Here is a 21317-nt window from a genome sequence, read left to right on the forward strand (position 1 = left end):
GTGTGTGTGTGTGTGTGTGTGTGTGTGTGTGTGTGTGTGTGTGTGTGTGTGTGTGTGTGTGTGTGTGGATGTGTGTGTCCGAGCCGGTCAGTTTGCTCAGCAGAGACGCAGAGAGGTGGACGGCAGCTTTGGGAAGTTGTTTTTTCTCTTTTCTTTTCCCGTTTGTCTCCGATCCGACAAACCCCGACAGAAGCGAAGCTCGGGGTGACGATGCACGGTGAGACCTGATGCATTTTTATTTCAAAAGGGAAGCGGTGCGTTCAAGTGCACGCTTGTTGCATGGGGGTTTAAGTGTTCAGTGGAGGGTTTCAGTGCTGTGGAAGGAGGTGAGATGCGGCGGTCTGTGTTCAGCTGCATGACAGATGCACAAAGCCAGCTGGGAATCCTTCTAGCAAGTTCAGTTGTTATAGTTTTGTAGTTTTTGCACACAGATATATACTATATAAATATACTTTATAGAGTATAGGTATACAGTATGGTATTTTTTGAATGATTTTTTGGATCAAACAGATTATAATAGACCCGCAGCAGTAATTAAGATTGATCTGAATCAATATATGGACTGTTGAAGTTTTCTAAGTGCAAGGGGCTTGTATTTGCTATAAAGGTAGAGACAGCATAGTGGTGCAACTAACGATCATTTTCGTTGTCGATTAATCTGTTAAATTATTTTCTGGATTGTCATTCCTTTGTTGTTTGGTCTCTAAAATGTCAGAACATTGTGAAAAATGTGGATCGGTGGTTCCCAAAAGCCCAAGATGACGTCCTCAAATGTCTTGATTTGTCAACAAGTCAAAGATATTCAGTTTACCGTCACAGGAGAGAAGAAACTAAAAGATGTTATGACATTTTACAATATGGAATCAGAGAAGTTGTGTTTAAAAAAAAGAAGAAAAATGTCTCACACCAGTCCATCGATTCTCATAATAGTTCAAATGTTGACAATAATTGATTAATGGATTAATCTCTGCAGCTCTAGAAACTGTTAGGGCTGATCAGGTAGATTCTCTCTATTTGAAAAATTGAGTTGCATGTTAGTGACCATCATGTCATTTTTCTACCAATCCAAATAACCCTGAAAATATGTTTCTTAACCAACTCAACTGCAATAATAAGACCCATTAGTGTTATTTCTTTGCTGTGTTGTTTTAAAATTCCAACCAATGGACGAACAGACCTTCGTTCTGATGATTCCTGTGTTTTCTCTCGTTAATTGGACTTCAAGACTTTCAGAACCGAATCGATCCGTATTGAATTTCAAGAACATTTGACTTGAGATGGAGCCTGCTGGTCTACTTGCTTTGTAAGTCCATTATAATTATTATGATCAAGCTCGGAAGCCAACGCGATATTGAGGTCATGAACATAATGAGGAGACGGTCGCGTTAATGACATGATAATGATGAGAGAGTAGATTCTCTGACGATTGTTGTGGAAGATGAGCTCAGTTGTCTTACTAATAGGATTTCACTGTTATTACTAAAATCAATCATCAATGGGATTTAATTGCAGTTGTTTTCCTTTTTATTTTTTCGTGCCAGGTGTATGTTAATGTGCCGAGACGTTTTGTGCGTTTGCTTGGTCCCAGCTTCCCAAAGGTGATAATTGGCATCTTGTCTTTCATTCCTATTGTAAATTGATCACTGGCTCTGGGAAATTGTGATGGCCGTTTTCCACTGCGTTTGGACATTTGATAGACTCAAACATGAATTGATCAATTGAAAGAATAAGTGTCAGATCAATCGATAATGGAAAAAGAAAACATCAGTTGCATCCCTGGACCATAGCTGCTCTTTGTCATGTTGATGTATCGAAAATGTCTCTATTTACTTCCATCGTTCTTTTATTTTGGTTGCGACTGGTGTTGATTTAACCTTTGTGTTGTCTTCCTGTCAAAATCGAAAGACAACACTTTCCAACATTTTTAACTTTTTCTCACGTGTTTGTCCCTGTTTTCAACCATATTTGGCGGGTCTTTTTTGTATGTTTAACACTACTTAAACACTAATCTTGTTGGAATTTATGGTCAATGAACCTCATTTTTAGGGAATTATACCTAATGTTTGAGTTAGAAAAGCAGAAATTAGGAATTATTGAGACTAAAATTAAAGGAATGGATGTTGATGATAATCACAGACTGGAATATGTCAACTTTTACTCAATACTATTTCAAAAACACTTCCATTTGTTTTACAATGCTATAAAATTGAATAAGACGCCCCAAAATGAATGAAGTACAGATTTGTACTTGCCAAAGAGCGTTTGGGGAAATACAAAGAACATTTATATAGGAAAATGGGTCAATTTGACCCAAGGACAACATGAGGGTTAGGATATTTTGTTCAGTAGTGATGAACAACCTGCACAAATACGCTAAGAGCATTTGCTCTGATGTTCTTATTCATTATCAGAACTTACACATAGAAGCTGGAGGTAATTTTCTATGCAACTGATGTCGGCTCAATGATCCACGATAAAGGTCTGTCTGTCTTTTTTGTAATGGTTTTCAGCTTAGTAACTCCTGGGCAGGTTCGCTTTGACTTATTCATGTATTTGAGAAATTCAAACCGACAAGAAACCTCCTCCAAACCGGGTCAGACTTAAATCCAGCAGGGTCAGGAACTTAGACTGGATTTGTGTCCTTCCATGAGCGGTAGACATTGTTCCCGGGATTCCCCAAACCCCCAGTGAAGGAGCCCCTACTGAGCTGGGAGTGATAATCCCTGCTGGCTCCCACATTCAGACCTGGACGCCCAGAGGAAAACAAGCTTTCTAACAAAGAAACCCAGAGATCTTTAGGGTCTAGATGCTCTTAGATGGTCTCCTGTTTAAAGCAAGAATGCTGATCCCTAAAGAGAGCGAAAGAAGTCTTCCAACACTTCCAACTTTGAAGGTAGAACAATGACATGTAGAAATATTCATAAATTGTTCTCAAATGTGAGGATTTCCTGCTTTCCTCTGTAATGATTTAGCTTTTGGACTGGTGGTCCGAAAAAAAGAAGCGGTTTGTTGGTGTCCAACACTTTGGACTGTATAGTACAAGTTACACAGTTAATTGCAATATTTTAGGTTTTGAGTACAGTCAGTGTTTCTTTTTTTGCCAAAAGAGAGGATGAAATTCTGTATTATACCAAATGTTTTCCTAAAGAGCACCAGAATTCCCTGAGGAAATGAGAAAAATCTAATTTGATACTTTCTTGGTAATACATCCAATTATCTCTTGCTGCCTCTCCGGGCGATGGGGTGCAGTTTCAACCGTATATGAGCGTTAATGTAAAGTTGCTCACACAGGATCCAGATAAAAGTATTTAGACAGTAGGGTGTCAGAAGCTTGGGCCAGACGATTTTAAGCATTTACACAAACGGGCTTCTAGATTTCCCAAACTTGTGTCTCTCAGTGGAGGTCTAGAGTAATTGGTTAAGACATTCAAAATGATAAGAGTCTGTGAATGTTTGAATGAAAGCTCATTACATTAAGTAGTATAAGCATCGTGCCATGTTCGGACTTTCTGTACCTTCTTATTGGTGGTTAATGATGGACGGCTCATCCTGAGTTTGGTTGTTTTCTGTGTCTCCCCCCGTCAGTTCCCATCCCCCTCGGGACTGGACTACCACGCCCCCATTTGTCCTGATGAATGCCCTGAGCTCTGAGTCTTTTAGCAGGGAAGTTGGGCTGAGAAAGACACTGAGTTTACCCCTCAGGGTATTGTCGTCACGCCCCTGTAGAGTCCTGAGATGGTCTGTCCGCCCCCGGATGCTGATTTACGTCATTGTTCTGAGCCAATAGATTGCTGCGCTCCAGATATCTTATTCCATAACAGTTGAGATATTGCCCCAAAACATTTTTAAAGGAAATATGCTAAAAGAAGCCTATTTCCAAACAATCCCACATATCTGAACATCTCAGCCAAATCTGACCATAAACAAGGAATTGAAAAAAACCTTGGAAATGAATGAGCTACTATAACAGCCTCCGCTTCTCTGGTCTTTCCACCAGATGTTGAAACTGGTTGCAGGAATTTACTCCCATTCAGGCCCTTAGTGAGGCCCAACGCTGATTTTGGGTGATGAGATCTGGCTCAAAGTGTGCAGTCCAGTTCACCCCAGAGGTGTTGGATGGGAGTGAAGTCAGAGCTCAGTCAAGAAGCTGGCTTTGTGCCTGGGCCATGGGGGCGTTGTCATGTTGAAACAGGGAAAAGACAAACATTAAGTAAGAAGAACATTTCAGGTTAAAATTTCATTGTTTGCTGCATCGACAAGATTGGTCTTCATTGGATCTAAGAGCCCCAAACCAGGAAAAACAACTACAGACCAAACTATACTTAAGTATCTTTGGCGTCCATATGATTTTGGCCAAACTTTGAACATAATAAGCACTAAGCTCTAAAGATAGAAAAGGCATTAGATGGATATTTCAAATGACCACAACACAATTTTACCCATACAAATATCATCTTCTGTAAAATATTCAAACCTCGGCTCTAATTTCTGAGGTAGAAAGGCTGTATTCATGTCAGTTTGAGCTATTCATTCTGACTTCATGCAGTTTTAAAAAGACAACAAAAAGGACCAAATGGACCTTTTTGAAAATCGGAAAATGTCGCAGATGAAGTGAGAAAACACAGTCTCTCTTGGCAGCGCTTTGACACAGCATGAAACTTCTCCAGATTGTGTCCCAGAGACTAAGATAAAGACAGAATAGAAGAAAAAAAGGAGAAATTGAGTTTACCAAGTCGGTCAGGGAGCTGAATATGCTTCCCAGAAAAAGTGGTTGTTGACATCCCAGATGCAGCCCAAATGTGAGTGAAAAGAGGAAACTATAGAGATAGAAAACAGTGGTGAAGTAAGACAGGAGGCAGAGGGCAGCTTCCTGACACGGCTCGGCTTTGTACGCTGCGAACGTCCATGCAAATGCCAGTTATGCAAATGTGGTCGTCTCTGGGGCCGGTGGCAGTTAAAGGGCGCCATTTAATCACTTAGTCAAGATCTGGTGGTGAATTGGCCTCCCTTCATCTCAGCAGCTCAAATGGGCCATCAACGGGCTATCAGCGGAGATGGGCGCTGCATAAAGGGGGCATTACAAGCCGGTATGAAAGCCCCCTCTTATTCTGAGCCCTCCTACGCCCACTGAGGTGACGGGGTGAAAAGGGTCCCCGGGAAAATGGCTTTTACTGAATGCACTTCTGTAAGTAATAATGGTATCTCAATGCCAAGTGTGCTTTTTGGAGGGTTTTGATTTGTTGATGGATGCTGCTGTCGCACACACGTCTCTCTCTCAGTTCAAAGTTGTGAATGAGTGGAATGCAGTGTTACCGTATGTATGGGATTCGCTGTACATGCATGTAATGGGATAGAAGGGGCGTGTAGTTTAGCTGCAAACACCATATGACATAGTTTGACTGATTCAGCACTCAAATTAATTTAAAGAGCTCGGAAAAATGTCCTCTTGCACAATGTTTTTATGCAGCTATTTTGCCCCTTTTGGCTCATATGTTGGGTGTTAAATCTGGTGAAGAATGGGGAACATTGGGCAGCTAAAGACACAGATATTTTTACCAGGAGTTGGTGGAGAACAAAGCTGAGGTAAAAGAGAGAGAATGTTGGACTATACTGTGTTCATGAGATGGACACAAACACAATTACAATGGGATGATCAGTTTGCTAGAAAATAGACCAAAACCTTCGTTGTAAAAACTTCATAAAGTGACAAATGTGTTTTTAACTTGTTCCACTTGTGCCCCTAGTTGCCAAAAAAAGAGAGAACCTGACACCACAAAACCACATCAGTGTTGTTTTATTCTCTTTTCCACCCATCAAGACAGAATCGTCTACTATAAAATAACACTTTCAGTGCTCTAAACCTGCTCTCAAACAGGAATGGAGTCACAATCTAAAATCAATCACCACAGCTGTGAAGAAATTACAGCCACGTTGAACGCTGCAGGATGAGAGGATCACATGGTGTACGGCGACCTAGATCAATCGATTATGTTATAAAAGGGTGGTGCAAGCAGCTGACTGCATTGATTGGACTGAATTACAAAACAACAATGATGAAAGTGTCCTGCGGTGTTAAAGTGCCTCGTTATTACTGAATAAAACCCGGCCGATGATGCTGTTGCAGATGTTAGATGCTTGTTTTGTTTAGGGTACACACAGCGGCGGGAGAAAGTTTACACACCCAGGCTAAAGTTGATGAAAAAGAGGAATAAAATACATCTTTTGGAAATTGATCTTAACGCATTAATTCAACAAATTTAGGAAAATCCAACCTTTTGAGGACACCAATTTTCCTTGGGAATCAATAATGTATTGTAAATAAATACTTGTTATTCCTTCAAATAAAGGCGGCATAAATATACACCTCTGTGTTAAATTCCCATAGAGGCACATTTTTATTTTTTAAAGGCCAGTTATTTCATGGATCAGGATACTATGCATCCTGATAAAGTTCCCTTGGCCTCCGACCCCCCCCCCCCCACACACACACACACACACACACACACACACACATCATCACATACCCTTCACCATACCTAGAGATCGGATCATGAGGAACTTTCCATAAGATCATCTTGCAATGCACCCAATCAAACCAGCTTTTAAGCTAACTGAAATAACACCTAAAATAACGCATCTACGGGAATATAACATAGGGGGTGTATACTTATGCCGCCTGTATTTTAGGAAGAATATTTATTTAAAATGCGTTATTCATTCACAAAGGAAATTGGTGTCCTTTAAAAGGTTAAATTTCCCAATTTTTTTTTGAATTGAGGCTTCAAGATCAATTTTTATTCCTCTTTTTAATCAGCATATGGGGTGCATGGGGGTGTAAACTTATGCAAGCCACTGTATTTTAATAGCATGTTTATTTTTGTGTTTTAGTGTCAATATTTTATTATTTTATTGTTTATTGTTATTTGACCATGCCATCTTGTCATCTGAAACCAGCAGAAATATAATAAAAATAAGATTTTAGATATATAGTCCTTTTACTAAATATGTAATAGACAACCTAAGTGTACAATTACATTAGAGTTAATAAAGAGTCACTGATCATGTTCCTGATGACTAATTATCTGACATTTCAATGCTTCCTTTAACCATGAATCTCTTTGAACATTTTTAGAGGTATTTATTTCAGATGTGAAAGTGAGTGTCTTCAGCCTCCTCATGTTTGACTAAATTTCAACCCTGTCTGTTTCCAGATGCCTGACCAGTTCGACCAGACGTTGGTTCTGAACCAGCTCAGATATTCTGGCATGTTGGAGACGGTCAAGATTCGACGCACCGGCTTCCCCATCCGGAGACCTTTCCAAGACTTCTGCTCCAGGTTGGTCCCGACACCGAGACTTTCACCCCATCGAACAAGTCATACATCACGCTCAAGAGACACTTCAGATACGGAAATAACCTGCAAATGTTTGTTTAAATCCAATGTTCTGCAAACAGTCTCACATCGTAGATTAGTATTGGTATTTATAAAGTCTTCTTAAAGCCTCTGAACACCCGCATAAGGGATTTGGGGTGAGAATTTGGATGAGAATTCATTAGGTCACAAATCATTTCTACCAATGAGAATGATAACTCTCAAGTCATTTGCTCTCTCAAGTACACCAGAGCCAACAGTCAACCAAATAGTCAGCCCAAACACACCCGCATAGTCCTGGGAAGAGGTCCAATCAGCCAGCTTAACTGGAAACCCCTGTACCCTACATCCCTCTAGCCTGACAAGCCAGAACCACATCAAGATGTTGGGTCTGGGAACTCACCATTGGCAAGGCTCAATCCGAGGGCCGGGATAAACGGTCTTTCAAATTCACACTGTACGTAATAGGATAACGCTACCAGGGCAACGCTGTTTGAGAGATTAAACTATTTCCCTATCAGATCGGCAAAACTCCAAACATATCTTCCTTTTTTTTAACCCTTGTTTTGTCCTTCGGGTCATCAGGAAATGTTCAGTTTATTGGACTTTTTGTATCAGCGTGGCGTTTGGTTTTGGGTCCCCGGTGACCATTGCATAGGCTACAATGTGATGTAATTTCGCGTGAGCTACACCGGGACGACTGGACTTGAAACTTTCGCTTGGCCTCACCCCCTCTCCAGGTATAAGGTGTTGATGCGGGGCGTGATGAAGGCGGAGGACCCCAAGGGGAGCTGCCTCCAGCTGCTGCACCTCTACGACAGCAGCAGTTCAGAGTGGCAGCTGGGAAAGACCAAGGTGAGGGACTGATGCTCTTGCTTTCCATAGTCTTACTCGCATGAAGGTGTTTTGTCGTCTTCGTGGGCTGGTTTTGATGCTTTTTATTGCATTTGAGCACGTAGATTTCTCCTTTGAGAAATAAGAAGACCTCACTTTAGGGGGATTCTTTGTCAGGCTGGGACCAACTTATATCCAGTCGAACCGGGTCTGGTTGGGTCTTGTATTGCCACAGCTCTCTGGTCTTTGTGTCAAAAGGTTGAGTGGACTCGAGCTGACTCTCACACGGAGCTTGACTGTAACGTTTTAATTTGACTCAAACACAAAGACTAAACAGAACTAGTAAAGTGTTTTTGACATTAACATCCAGTGAAATAATGTGTTGCGCATACAACGCTATTTTTCACTGATATCCAGTTCCTATCTTAATTTATTTGCAGTGAAGAACATCCCTTGGTGTCAGTTCTCTACAGTATAATGGACTCTAATTGCCACAGGGACTGGTCTTTGTGTCAAAATGACTGTGTAACTGTGTGTAACAACACTGTGTTACTTTGTAACAGTGTAGTTAGACTTGAACGCAGAAACCAAGCAGAAGTCCTTTGGGGAAACTCCACAGACACAAACATTGTGTACATAATTACACAATTTATGTTTAAAAACCATGTTAGGCTCCTTTGGCTAATTCAAAAATGTGTCAACGACAGAAAATGATGTTCCGTGGAAGCTATCTTTCCCCAGAGATAAGCATTTCCTGTCCATCAGCAGTGAAACACATCCCTTCCGCTCAGGTCTCTTCAGTGTAATTGACTTCTTCCTGTCCAGCTCTGAGCTCCTGAATGCCCTGCTGTTCATTCTGTCTCTGTCTCACACCGGCTGATACGTGTCTCTCCTTCACCCAGAGGGTTCTTACTTCGAACGTGAATATGATGCAGATGTACAGTACTTCAGCAATATGTGTTGGCTGCCCCCCTGAGGCTTAATATGGCTTCATGCGTCTTTCAAATCCAGCTGGATGAAACCATTCCTGGATGGGCCTCGCTGTGTGCGTGTGATCACGAATAATTGAAGTCCAGAGGACCTGAAGCGTGCAATCCAAAAGTTATTGGATCCTGTGTGTGTGTGTGTGTGTGTGTGTGTGTGTGTGTGTGTAATGGCTGTAGAGAAATGACAGACGGGGACACAGATGCCCCGTAATCACAGCATGACTGTGTGATGCAGCAAGAGGTGACAGCAGCGGAGGATGCATGTTTGTGTGGGTGGACGGATGAATGGCCGCCATTAATGTGTGTGTGTGTGTGTGTGTGTGTGTGTGTGTGTGTGTGTGTGCACTCAGTTATCACCTGAATGATAAAATGTTAACTCAATTTCTCCATTCAGCAGTTATCATGGATTTATATTTGTATTTAAAAGAATGTCTCATCACGCTCGAACCCATGAAAAAACATTGAAAAGGAGCAGCGCCTGCACACTGCCTCCAAACCAAACATTACTACACCCATATATCTCAATAAGGGAACCATTTAACCCTCACAGATTGAAAAATAGTTGCATAGTAATACATTCAATATATGAAATAGACGCATACATGTCATTTCTGAATAGGGCTTAACGTGGTTGATCATCAAACACATTTGTTTGTATGCTTGGGCAGGCTCATCAACATCAGGAGCATCTGATAAAACTTAGAAATGATCTATATTACTCAAAACATTTGATACTGAATACATAAGATGGAAAACCTATTCTTACTTTTTCTTGTTAAATAGACTCCAGAGAACATTCACTGGTTTTGCATTTTAATTAGCCGACTTTAGAGCATCCACCAGGGTGAGTCACACCACCTGAAAGCCTTTTGTAAAGCGGTTCCTTCTGCTGTGACTGCCTGAACACCGTTAAATCAATTCTATCTCCCTCAGAGGGATTCGTCCACTTTGTCCCTCTGTCCCCTCTGTCCCTTTGCCTCTCGCAGTGAGATTTACATCGAGCCGGCCTCCAGCCCCTTTCAATCGGCACATGTCCTTACTATTGTCTGAGTGTTGTTGTGTGTTTTTTTTATTTATTAACAACCTCAAACTTAATTTCCTGGAAGTGATGTGGCTCTGCCGGCTTCTCCCGGGGTGCTGTTGCTCTCCAAGGGCCTGACCTGTCCCGGCGAGCGATGCTTTCCAAAAGCCTCAACAGCAAGAATCGAAAGTGCGCCGAGGCTTAGGCTTTGTTGCGCTAATTAGCATAGCGATGATTAAAAAGGATTAGTTGATCTACTCATTTGGATGCAAATGTGTGCACTCGCTCACGAGGCCGCGCTTTCTGAGCATGTCTGATTCAAGTTGTTAAATAAAGTGAGGGTGTGTGTTTGTGTTTGTCTCACTGTGTGTATATTTGTTGATGTTGTGGGGACATACGTATGTCTCAACATACATTACGGGGACATAGTGGTCCTCACAATGCTAACCTTTTATTATATGTGTGTGGTTTTGTTAGAATGTAAGCACACCTGAGTAGCATCTGATCCAGCCTACATTGACTAAGGTTCTGTACTTAGCTGTGTACATTTACACAGTGGTCCTGTTTCTTTTGCTCCAAATGCCTCTTCCACAACTGTAAAAGTACTTTCCCTTTTTTACATCTGTATAGAGGCCTTATCCAGCTGCATCAGTTAGTTTTAGAGTTTTAATCTGCTGTGAGGCTTTAACTGCTGTTGCAAAGTGTCTGACCCAACATCTGAATTCAGGGGTGATTTTGTGTGCTTTTGCCTTTGTGTGTGTGTGTGTGTGTGTGTGTGTGTGTGTGTGAGTGAGTGTGTGTGTGCGCGCGCGTGCGTTGGGGCATGCACTGCATGTTTCCTTGTTAATTAACCTTCTCATCAGTGATGTCCAAATCACCCCGACGAGTTTACATTTCCTCCTGAAAATCTCATTAGTGCCTCACCGCTGAGGATTCAAAACTCTGCCAGCAACACAAACACACACACACACACACACACACATTATGCATTATTCAACAGGAGAAAGGCAATCTCTACTCCTGTAGCCCTTGTAGCAATGTGACATTTCCCCACTGTCTCTGTCGCCTGAGACCACGTCCCATATCTCATTTTCCTCCCTCCCTAATCGGATTAACCCCCGGCGTCCCTCAGTGGGCCCAGTTTCTCTATCAATGGACGACAGCTTGGTTCCTATAGCAGGCAGCTGCACTAAGCGCCTGTAAAAACTGTCTTTTCACAGAGAGATTTAGACAAAATCACTAGCTGCGGTAATCTGCGGTCTTTAGCAGTGTGAACAAAAGGAGAGGAGGATCTGGATTTGATTCATGTCGCCTGCTTTGTTCACATCGATGGTTCTTTTGGAAGGGAGTGTCTGTTAAATGGGGACGTTATAGAAAAAGGAGGGACTGTCCCTTTTTAATTCTGTTCACTTGTAAATTCATAATGTGCATGTGATAGAGCGTACGTAAGGGATTAAGTGTGTTAAGCAGAGGCCGGGAGTGTTGTGCCATGAATGGACAATATTTGTTAATATTCTGCTCTGTACTGTTTTAATACCGTAGAGCAGTCTCCATTTTCCATTGTGCCTGTTGAGTTGCATGTGTAATGAAGACTAGGTTTAAAGCCCTGCTACATTTTCAAGACAAAATTGAAGATTTACCAACAAATATTAATTTAATTTGTACCAAAAACCCGAATGCACAGGGCCGCTGCAAAATGATTCATATTTTTCAAGTGCTGTGAAAAAAACCTGAAAGATTGGTTAAAAATAATGGCTTAAAACAATATGATGCTTAAAGGTGCTGTAGGTAGGATTGTGAAGATGCAAAAATTGCAGCCAAAGAATTTGAACCTCAACAACTTCTCAGTTCCCCCCTCCTGCTAAAGCCCAAACGGTCTCCTAAGCCCCTCCCCCCACGAGGGAGAATGAATGTGTGTGCCTGAGCAGTGATTGACGCGCAGTTAGACACTCCCCTTGGCCCTGATTGGTGCATCTAAACATGGAGCGGTGGATTTTTGCAGAAATTTAGGTGATTGCCAGAAGAGCATGATTCTTTTTTTTTAAATTACCTGCTACTTAAATAGCATGGCTTACCTACTGCACCTTTAATTACATGCATGTGACTCACATTGTACAGAAACCTTATCACTTAATTTTTGGGACTTGTTTTATATCTGAATCTTTAGCATTTTGTTCTGATGAAATTCCTTTTACAACTCAAGTGGAAAAAAACATGTAGTAAACAATCTAAAAAAGATCATTCTTAGCCTCTCAAAAGTTGATATTTGAGAATAATTCTCAAGTAGCCAATCCGTTACTTGTTGAATTTCTTAACGCTAGTTCACAAAGTGAGGATTCTTGTTCTTTACGTGGTTAGCTATTTTGTGACATTCTTAAACTCAACATCTGAAAATCAACTGATTAATTGTTGATGGTAATAATCATAAGTTGATGCTGAGGAAAGGAAATATTTTCATTGACATGTCAAAATTTAAAACTTAGTTGGACACTCCTGAAGTCATACCCTGTGTTAATCAGACATGGCATCCTTCCCGCTTCTATTTAAACAATTCAACAAAGAATTGTCAAAGTAATACAGAGACTTTTATTCTTTTGTACTTGCACATTTTGAACCTTTATTTAACTTTGTTACAACGGGGAATAGTGTATGCAACACTGGAATGCTTATCTGATAAACAGAGATGGAATAACAATAATGATGTATTCTTCTTCTACCCTCCTTCATCTCACTTTCTACATCAGAGAAAAGTCTATATCTGCAAGACGGGAAGTTCTATAAACAGAGATAGAATACCAACATCTGCCTCTATCCATATCCCTCCTTTTTTCTCACTATGTCCGTCCTCCTCTCCTCCCGTTCTCAGGTTTTCCTTCGGGAGTCTCTGGAGCATCGCCTGGAGAAGCAGAGGGAGATGGAGGTGCTGAGAGCAGCCATGGTCATCCAGGCCCACGTCATGGGCTACATGGCCAGGTATATGGCTGTTCAGCTCAACAATACCATCAAAAACCTTCCTAGAAACCGATTTAATGTTCATTCTAACCTAAAGTCCTATATGCTAAGTGATGTTGTGATTCTGTCCTACACACAGGAAGCAGTACAGGAAGCTGTTGCATTGCATTGTGGTCATTCAGAAGAACTATCGGGCTTTCTACTGGAGGAGGAAGTTCCTGCTCCTCCGCTGGGCAGCGCTCACCTTCCAGAAACGTGTGCGAGGCCAGCTGGCCCGCCAGGCTTTCAGCCAGCTGCTGGAGGAGAAGAAGAGGAGGGAGGAGGAGGAGCGCTGCAGGAGGATGGAAGAGGAGATGGAGAGGTGGGTGTCTAGTTAACCCTCCCGTTGTCCTCAGGTCAAATTTGACCCCTTTAAAAAATGTCTATATCTGAAATATGGGTTTATTTTTGCCCAAATCACCACGAAAAATGGATTGGATTCCTTACAACGCTCTTTGCAAAAACAATTGATCACTTTCAGTCCTGACGAAACTCATCTGTAGGTTCCTCTGATCTCAACTATTCTGAGTCTGAATGCTGTTTTAAAGCCAACTCTCCAATACCAGGAATTAGTTCTGGCAAAAAAATACTAATGCAAATCTCATCAAATTTTTGAGTGATGATTTAAAAAATATCAATTACAAAGGTCACCAACTCAGCGAGAGTAGTAATTATACAAACATAACCACTGGACTGTGTTTCTAATAATCCCAAATAATAAAATACCAAATAATACAGAGGACATTCTGGTCCACCCACACTGTCTCAATAGCAGTAAAAGGTTGGAGCAAAGATGGAGTAATACCAGCATACATTTATACTGAGATACTATTTCAAAAAGTATAATTTGGTTTAATATAACATATACTTTTGTTGTTCTTGTTAAGATGGATGATGCATACTTCCTGGCTGATTTTTACAGTCTGGGTTTTATGGCATTTTAATGCCACAATGAGACATGTAATGTAATTACTTCTGTTATTTTGGTCAGTGTTACCTCTTACTGTCTGTGTCAGTGAACTGATGTATGTCCGTGTGTCTGTGTCTGTGCAGGGAGAGATGGAGGCTGGAGGCGGAGAGACTCGCCAGAGAGGTACGATAAATCATCAAGGAATTCATTTGTGTGAAAAAGTGTATTTCATTTTTAGACAATTTAACTGAAGATTTCTTGCAGATGAGCACAGTCTATAAAGGAATATCCAAATAGTTAATTGAATGTTTTCCTACCATTTTAGCCTTTTAGACACATTTCTTTCTTATTATTTTGTATTTTCTTTTCAACATTTATCTGGTATAAATCAGCTGGTTTCCAGTAAAAGTGATCATGGGTATCCTGAAACAAGATGCAAGAATTGTAAGAAATATGTATAGATTATCTCTCTGCACTGGGGTGGCTGTGGCTCAGTGGTAGAGCGGCTGCCTGCCAATCGGAAGGTTGGTGGTTCGATCCCCGCCCCTGCAGTCATTGTTGAAGTATCCTTGGGCAAGACACTGAACCCCGAGTTGCCCCCGGTGCTGCGCATCGGAGTGTGAATGTGTGTGAATGTTGTCTGATGATCAGATGTGTAGCTGTGTGTGAGTGTGTATCTGATGAGCAGGTGTGTAGCTGTGTGTGAATGTTTATCTGATGAGCAGGTGTGTAGATGTGTGTGAGTGTGTATCTGATGAGCAGGTGTGTAGATGTGTGTGAGTGTGTATCTGATGAGCAGGTGGCACCTTGTATGGCAGCCCCGGCCACAGTGTGTGAATGGTTCCTGTAGATATAAAAGCGCTTTAAAGCGCTATATAAATACAGCACATTTACACTTACAGATTTTGATAACGCTTTTGACCCTTGTGTTGTCTTCCCGTCCCAATATTTTTCAAATTTCTTTTTTAATGTATGGTCAATAAACCTCATTTATAGGAAATTATACCTAATGTTTGAGTTAGAAAAGCAGAAATTAGGAATTATTGAGACTAAAATTAAAGGAATGGATGTTGATGGTTAATCACAGACTGGAATATGTCAACTTTTACTCAACACTATTTCAAGTATTCTGCCTAAAACTGATTATATACAATATAGCTTTTGGGACTATGAGCAAAATAAAAAAAGTTTTAATGCAGATGGCAGCAATTTGCGAACACCTCGCTCTAGAAACTATTTCTGTAAGGCATTTTTTAAATAGCATCTTTTTTTCCATCCTCAGGCGGAGGAGGCTAGAAGACTGGAGGAGCTTCATCTGGCTGAGCAGTTGGCCTCTCTGGCTCTGCCTCAGCCTGCAGTAGAAGCTGCAACATCACCGGACACTATGGAGGAGCTTGAGTCACCGGAGGCCCTCCAAGGGGCATCTGAAGAGGTGGAGGCAGATCGTCCTCAGGAGGCGTCGCAGGTGGAGGAGATCCTGCGACTGGAGCGGGAGATCCAGTCTCTGCAGAGGCAGAAGGAGCGTCAGGAGCTCTCCCTGACCGAAGCGTCCCTCAACCGCCTGCAGCTTCTCCGTGACCAGGAGCTCAGGCGTCTGGAGGACGAGGCCTGCAAGGCGGCGCAGCAGTTCCTCGACTCGCTTAACTTTGACGAGATCGACGAGTGCGTCAGGAACATCGAGAGCTCTTTGGGAGTCGGCGAAGTGGAGGAGAAGGAGAAACGGAGTCGACGGAGGAGAGGCAACGACGAGGAAGAAGTCGACGAAGGCTTTGGGGCTGATGATGAGGCCTTTAAATACTCGCCTAACCCAAGTGAGCATGGCCACTCAGACGGCCAGCGAACAAGCGGGATCCGAACGAGTGACGACTCGTCTGAAGAAGACCCCTACGCCAATGACGGTGTGACGCCACCACTGCCGCCAACCACCCTGCTTCACCAGCCGCTGCCTTTACCACCGGTGCCCCCAGTCTGCCACAGCGCCTCATCCAGCGGGGACTCGGCCTATTGCCACGCCCAGACTTCTTCTGAGGCGCAGTCCGATGACCTGGTGGAGCTCATACCGCCGGACGAGGATTCGGACTACGACCAGGATGACTACGATGAGGGCGCCATCCTTTCCAGCGGCAGCGTGGCCTTCTCCAACCCTCGCAGCGGCCAGTGGTCTCCTGACTACCGCGGCTCCGTAGGAACCTACAACAGCTCAGGGGCTTACCGGTTCAGCTCGGATGGGGCTCAGTCATCGGTGAGTTGGGTCTCCGTAACCTCAAAGGTTTTTGTAGAAGTCAGGTGACAATTAGAAAGGTTTGTACGTTGTGTTTGAATGTCTCATTACTTTCTTTTTTATTTCAGTTCGAGGACAGCGAGGACGACTTTGACAGGTTTGACACCGACGACGAGCTGTCGTATCGGCGTGACTCTGTCTACAGCTGCGTCACGCTCCCATACTTCCACAGCTTCCTCTTCATCAAAGGTTAGAGTTATTACGATACTAACACTTCTTTCAGAAAACGACTTAAATGACCTGACATTTAAAGAGAGGATTCCACTCTCAAAAAATAAAGCATCATAGTGTTACCCTGACTGGATTTTTAAGGGGTTGAGGAATAAGACTTATAATCCTTCCTTTTCCATCCTTATTTTATTTTTTTCAGTTAGAGAATTTTCACAGGGATATTTGAAAATGAGAAACATCCTTTTTACTCATGTGACTTTCTTAGAACTCATGCAATAAACAATGCAACCATGTTCATATTTTGAGCCTAAATTCACTCAACACACAGGATTGTGTGGGGATATGTACCGTATCTTTTTATTGTATTTATTTTTCCATGTATCACACAGTATTTCAGACAGTACTGATCAGATTTTGACAGAAAACTGTAATGTAAAATGACGCTGTTTGACCTAAGGGGGCGCTGGTAGTAATGGTTATATTTGTCTTCCTTTATAGTCCATCCTTACATAAAATGCAGCAGAAGAGCGTGAACCCATTGTCATATTTTCCTCTCCAGGTGGTCTGATTAACACGTGGAAGCGGCGCTGGTGCGTTCTGAAAGACGAGACCTTCCTGTGGTTTCGGGCCAAGCAGGAGGCTCTGAAGCAGGGCTGGCTGCACAAGAAAGGAGGGGGCTCATCCACGCTGTCTCGCCGTAACTGGAAGCGCCGCTGGTTCGTGCTGCGGCAGAGCAAGCTCATGTACTTTGAGAATGACGGCGAGGACAAGATGAAAGGGGTGCTGGATATGCATAATGCAAAGTAAGGATTAATCAGGCTACCTCAGAAATCTTCACTATGATGTTTAAATGTTCTGGTGGGGATTTAAAAACATATTCCATGAATCACTTTTTAAAGATATTTTGATATTTAATAAAAAGTCATAGCTTAGTATGTTGTAAAAAATCATTAAAAGTTATTGTAGTGGGGTTTGATCCGTTAACCTCAGATTATTAATTACCACTCGATTCAGTACCTCAACTTGGTGAACTATTCCTTAACAGGATAGTCAAAATATAGTATGAGAAAAAAGTCATAGTGTAGCATGTCAAAAAAAATAAAAAGTTATAGTTTAGTATGTCAAAAAAAAAAGTTATAGTATAGCATGTCGAAAAAAGTCAAAACAGTCATAGTATAGTACGTCAAAAAGTGAGAAAAAAAAACTCATACAAAGTATTGTATGTCAAGAAAACTTTTAAAAAGTCATGGTATAGCATGTCAAAAAAAGTCATGGTGTAGTAAGCTGAAGAAAGTAATACAAAGTCATAGTAGTATGTCAAAAAAGTCATAAAAGTCATAGTATAGCATGTCATTAAAAGTTTTAAAAAAGTAATAGTTTAGCATTTCGTAAAAAGTAATAAAAAAAACATAATTGTTTATTATGACAAAAAAAGTCATAGTATTCTATAGTAAGTCGAGGAAAGTAAAAAAAGTAATTGTATGGTATGTTGAAAAAAGTAAGTCACAAAATGTTAAACAATAGTGTGCCAAAAAAGGTCATAGTAATGTACAGTATGTCGAAAGAAGTAACTAAAAAGTCATATCGTAGTAAATTGAAAAAATTCATGGTATAGTATGTTAAAAAAAAAATCATTGTATAGCATGTCGAAAAAAGTAAAAAAAAAATCCTAGTATGTTGGGAAAAGTACCCCAAAAAAAAAATCATAGTATAGTATGTCAAAAATACCATTAATGAAATCATGGAATAGTATGTCGAAAAAAATAAAAATTCGTAAATCTATATGCCTAAAAATTCCTAAAAAGTCACAGCATAGTAAGTTGTAAAACAGAAAACGTCATAGTATGTCAAAAATATCATAAAAAGTCATAGTATAGTATGTCGAAAACAGCCATAACAAGGTGCTGTGTAGCTCAGTTGATGGAGCGTATGCCCAAATGAATACATGTAGATGTTTATTCCTTGATGAAGAGGCACAGGACTCTTCCCCCTCTTTGAAACGAAAGGTGCGGGGTATATATATGTATATATATGTAAAAAAAAACATAGTATAGCATGTCGAAAAAAGTCATAGTATAGCATGTCGAAAAAAGTCATTGGATAGCATGTCGAAAACAGTCATAGTATAGCATGTCAAAAAAAGTCATAGTATAGCATGTCGAAAAAAGTCATAGTATAGCATGTCAAAAAAAGTCATAGTATAAAATGTTGAAAAAAAGTCATAGTACAGTATGTGGAAAAAAGCCATAGTATATGTTGAAAAAGTCAGTGTAGCATGTCGAAAAAAGTTTTAGTATATCATGTCGAAACAATACGTAGAATATGTCAAAAAAAGTCATAGTATAGTATGTCAAAAAAAGCCATAGTATAGCATGTCAAAATAAGTCATAGTATAGCATGTTTTAAAAATACATAGTATATGTCGAAAATATAAAATATAAATATAAAAAATATAGTATGTCAAAAAAGTCATAGTATAATATGTTGAAGAAAGTCATAGTATAGCACGTTGAAAAAAGTCATATTATAATATTTCAAAAAATGTCATAGTATAGTATGTCTAAAACAGTCATTGTATGTCAAATGTTGAAAAAAGTCCTAGTATAGTATGTTGAAAAAAGTCACAGTATAGTATGTAAAAAGTCAGAGTATAGTATGTTGAAAAAAATCATAGTATGTTGAAAACAGTCATAGTATTGTGAGTAAAAAAGTCATAGTATAGTATGTCGAAAAAAAGTCATAGTATAGCATGTCGAAAAAAGTCATAGTATAGTATGTCAAAAAAAGTCATAGTATAACATGTTGAAAAAGTCATAGTATGTTGAAAACCGTCATAGTATAGTAAGGAAAAAAAAGTCATAGAATAGTATGTTTGAAAAAAGTCATAGTATAGTATGTTGAAAAAAGTAATTGTATAATATTTCGAAATATGTCATAGTATAGTTTGTCGAAAAAGTCATAGTATAGTGTGTTGACCAGCACCATATTCTCCCTTTTTAACATATTATGATCCTTAGTACGGTTTAGATAGGGGGAAGAAAGCTGCCATGGGCTGGTTTTGAACCCTGGACCTCTTCATCAAGGAATACATTTCGTCATATACATACGGACACGTGCTCTATTGACTGAGCTACACAGCACCTTGTTATGTCTGTTTTCAACATACCATACAGTCACTAAACAATGACATAAATCTAAAAAAGTAATTTTCGATATACTGTACTATGACTTTTTTCGACATACTATACTATGACTTTTTTCGACATGCTATACTATGACTTTTTTATACATGCTATACTATGTCTTTTTTTGACCTGCTATACTATGACTTTTTTCAACATGCTATACTATGACTTTTTAATAAATGCTATACTATGTCTTTTTTCGACATACTATACTATGACTTTTTTGATATACTATAATATGACTTAGTTTGACATACTAAACTATACATTTTTTTTTACATGCTATACTATGACTTTTTTCGACATACTGTACTATGACTTTTTTCGACATGCTATACTATGACTTTTTAATACATGCTATACTATGACTTTTTTTGACCTGCTATACATTGACTTTTTTTTGACATGCTATACTAAGACTTTTTTTTGACATGCTATACTAAGACTTTTTTCGACATACTGTACTATGACTTTTTTCAACATGCTATACTATGACTTTTTAATAAATGCTATACTATGACTTTTTTCGACATGCTATACATTGACTTTTTTTTGACATGCTATACTAAGACTTTTTTTTGACATGCTATACTAAGACTTTTTTCGACTTACTATGCTGTGACTTTTTTTGGCTTGCTATACTATGACTTTCTTTGACATACTATACTATGACTTTTTTCGACATGCTATGCTATGACTTTTTTATACATGCTATACATTGACTTTTTTTGACGTACTATACTATGACTTTTTTTCAACATGCTATACTATGCCTTTTTTCGACATACTATACTATAAATTTTTTCGACATGCTATACTATGACTTTATTTTTTACATGCTATACTATGACTTTTTTCGACATACTATACTATGACTTTTTTCGACATGCTATACTATGACTTTTTAATAAATGCTATACTATGACTTTTTTTGACCTGCTATACTATGACTTTTTTGGACATGCTATACTATGACTTTTTTGGACATGCTATACTATGACTTTTTAATACATGCTATACTATGACTTTTTTTGGCTTGCTATACTATGACTTTCTTTGACATACTATACTATGACTTTTTTCGACATGCTATGCTATGACTTTTTTATACATGCTATACATTGACTTTTTTTTTACATGCTATACTATGACTTTTTTGAAATTCCATTCTATGACTTTTTTTGACGTACTATACTATGACTTTATTTTTTACATGCTATACTATGACTTTTTTCGACATACTATACTATGACTTTATTTTTTACATGCTATACTATGACTTTTTTCGACATACTATACTATGACTTTTTTCGACATGCTATACTATGACTTTTTAATAAATGCTATACTATGACTTTTTTCGACCTGCTATACTATGACTTTTTTTGACTTGCTATACTATGACTTTTTTCGACATGCTATACTATGACTTTTTTATACATGCTATACTATGACATTTTTTGACATGCTATACTATGACTTTTTAATACATGCTATACTATGACTTTTTTCGACATGCTATACTATGACTTTTTTATACATGCTATACTATGACATTTTTTGACA

General features: G+C 39.7%; 1 protein-coding gene across 2 annotated transcripts in view; it reads left to right on the forward strand.

The window, feature by feature from the left end:
- The window catches only part of myo10 (myosin X), a 136217-nt gene that overhangs the window by 100034 nt on the left and 14866 nt on the right, over window positions 1-21317 (forward strand). For both annotated transcript variants that reach the window (XM_034888491.1, XM_034888492.1), the window contains exons 20-27: window positions 7212-7336; window positions 8113-8227; window positions 13080-13186; window positions 13305-13526; window positions 14258-14297; window positions 15397-16356; window positions 16464-16584; window positions 17126-17369. In XM_034888491.1, coding sequence (XP_034744382.1) covers window positions 7212-7336; window positions 8113-8227; window positions 13080-13186; window positions 13305-13526; window positions 14258-14297; window positions 15397-16356; window positions 16464-16584; window positions 17126-17369 — 1934 coding nt within the window. The remainder of the gene's footprint in view (window positions 1-7211; window positions 7337-8112; window positions 8228-13079; window positions 13187-13304; window positions 13527-14257; window positions 14298-15396; window positions 16357-16463; window positions 16585-17125; window positions 17370-21317) is intronic.

Source organism: Etheostoma cragini, chromosome 12 (assembly GCF_013103735.1).
Source record: "Etheostoma cragini isolate CJK2018 chromosome 12, CSU_Ecrag_1.0, whole genome shotgun sequence".
NCBI classification, from domain to species: Eukaryota; Metazoa; Chordata; class Actinopteri; order Perciformes; family Percidae; genus Etheostoma; species Etheostoma cragini.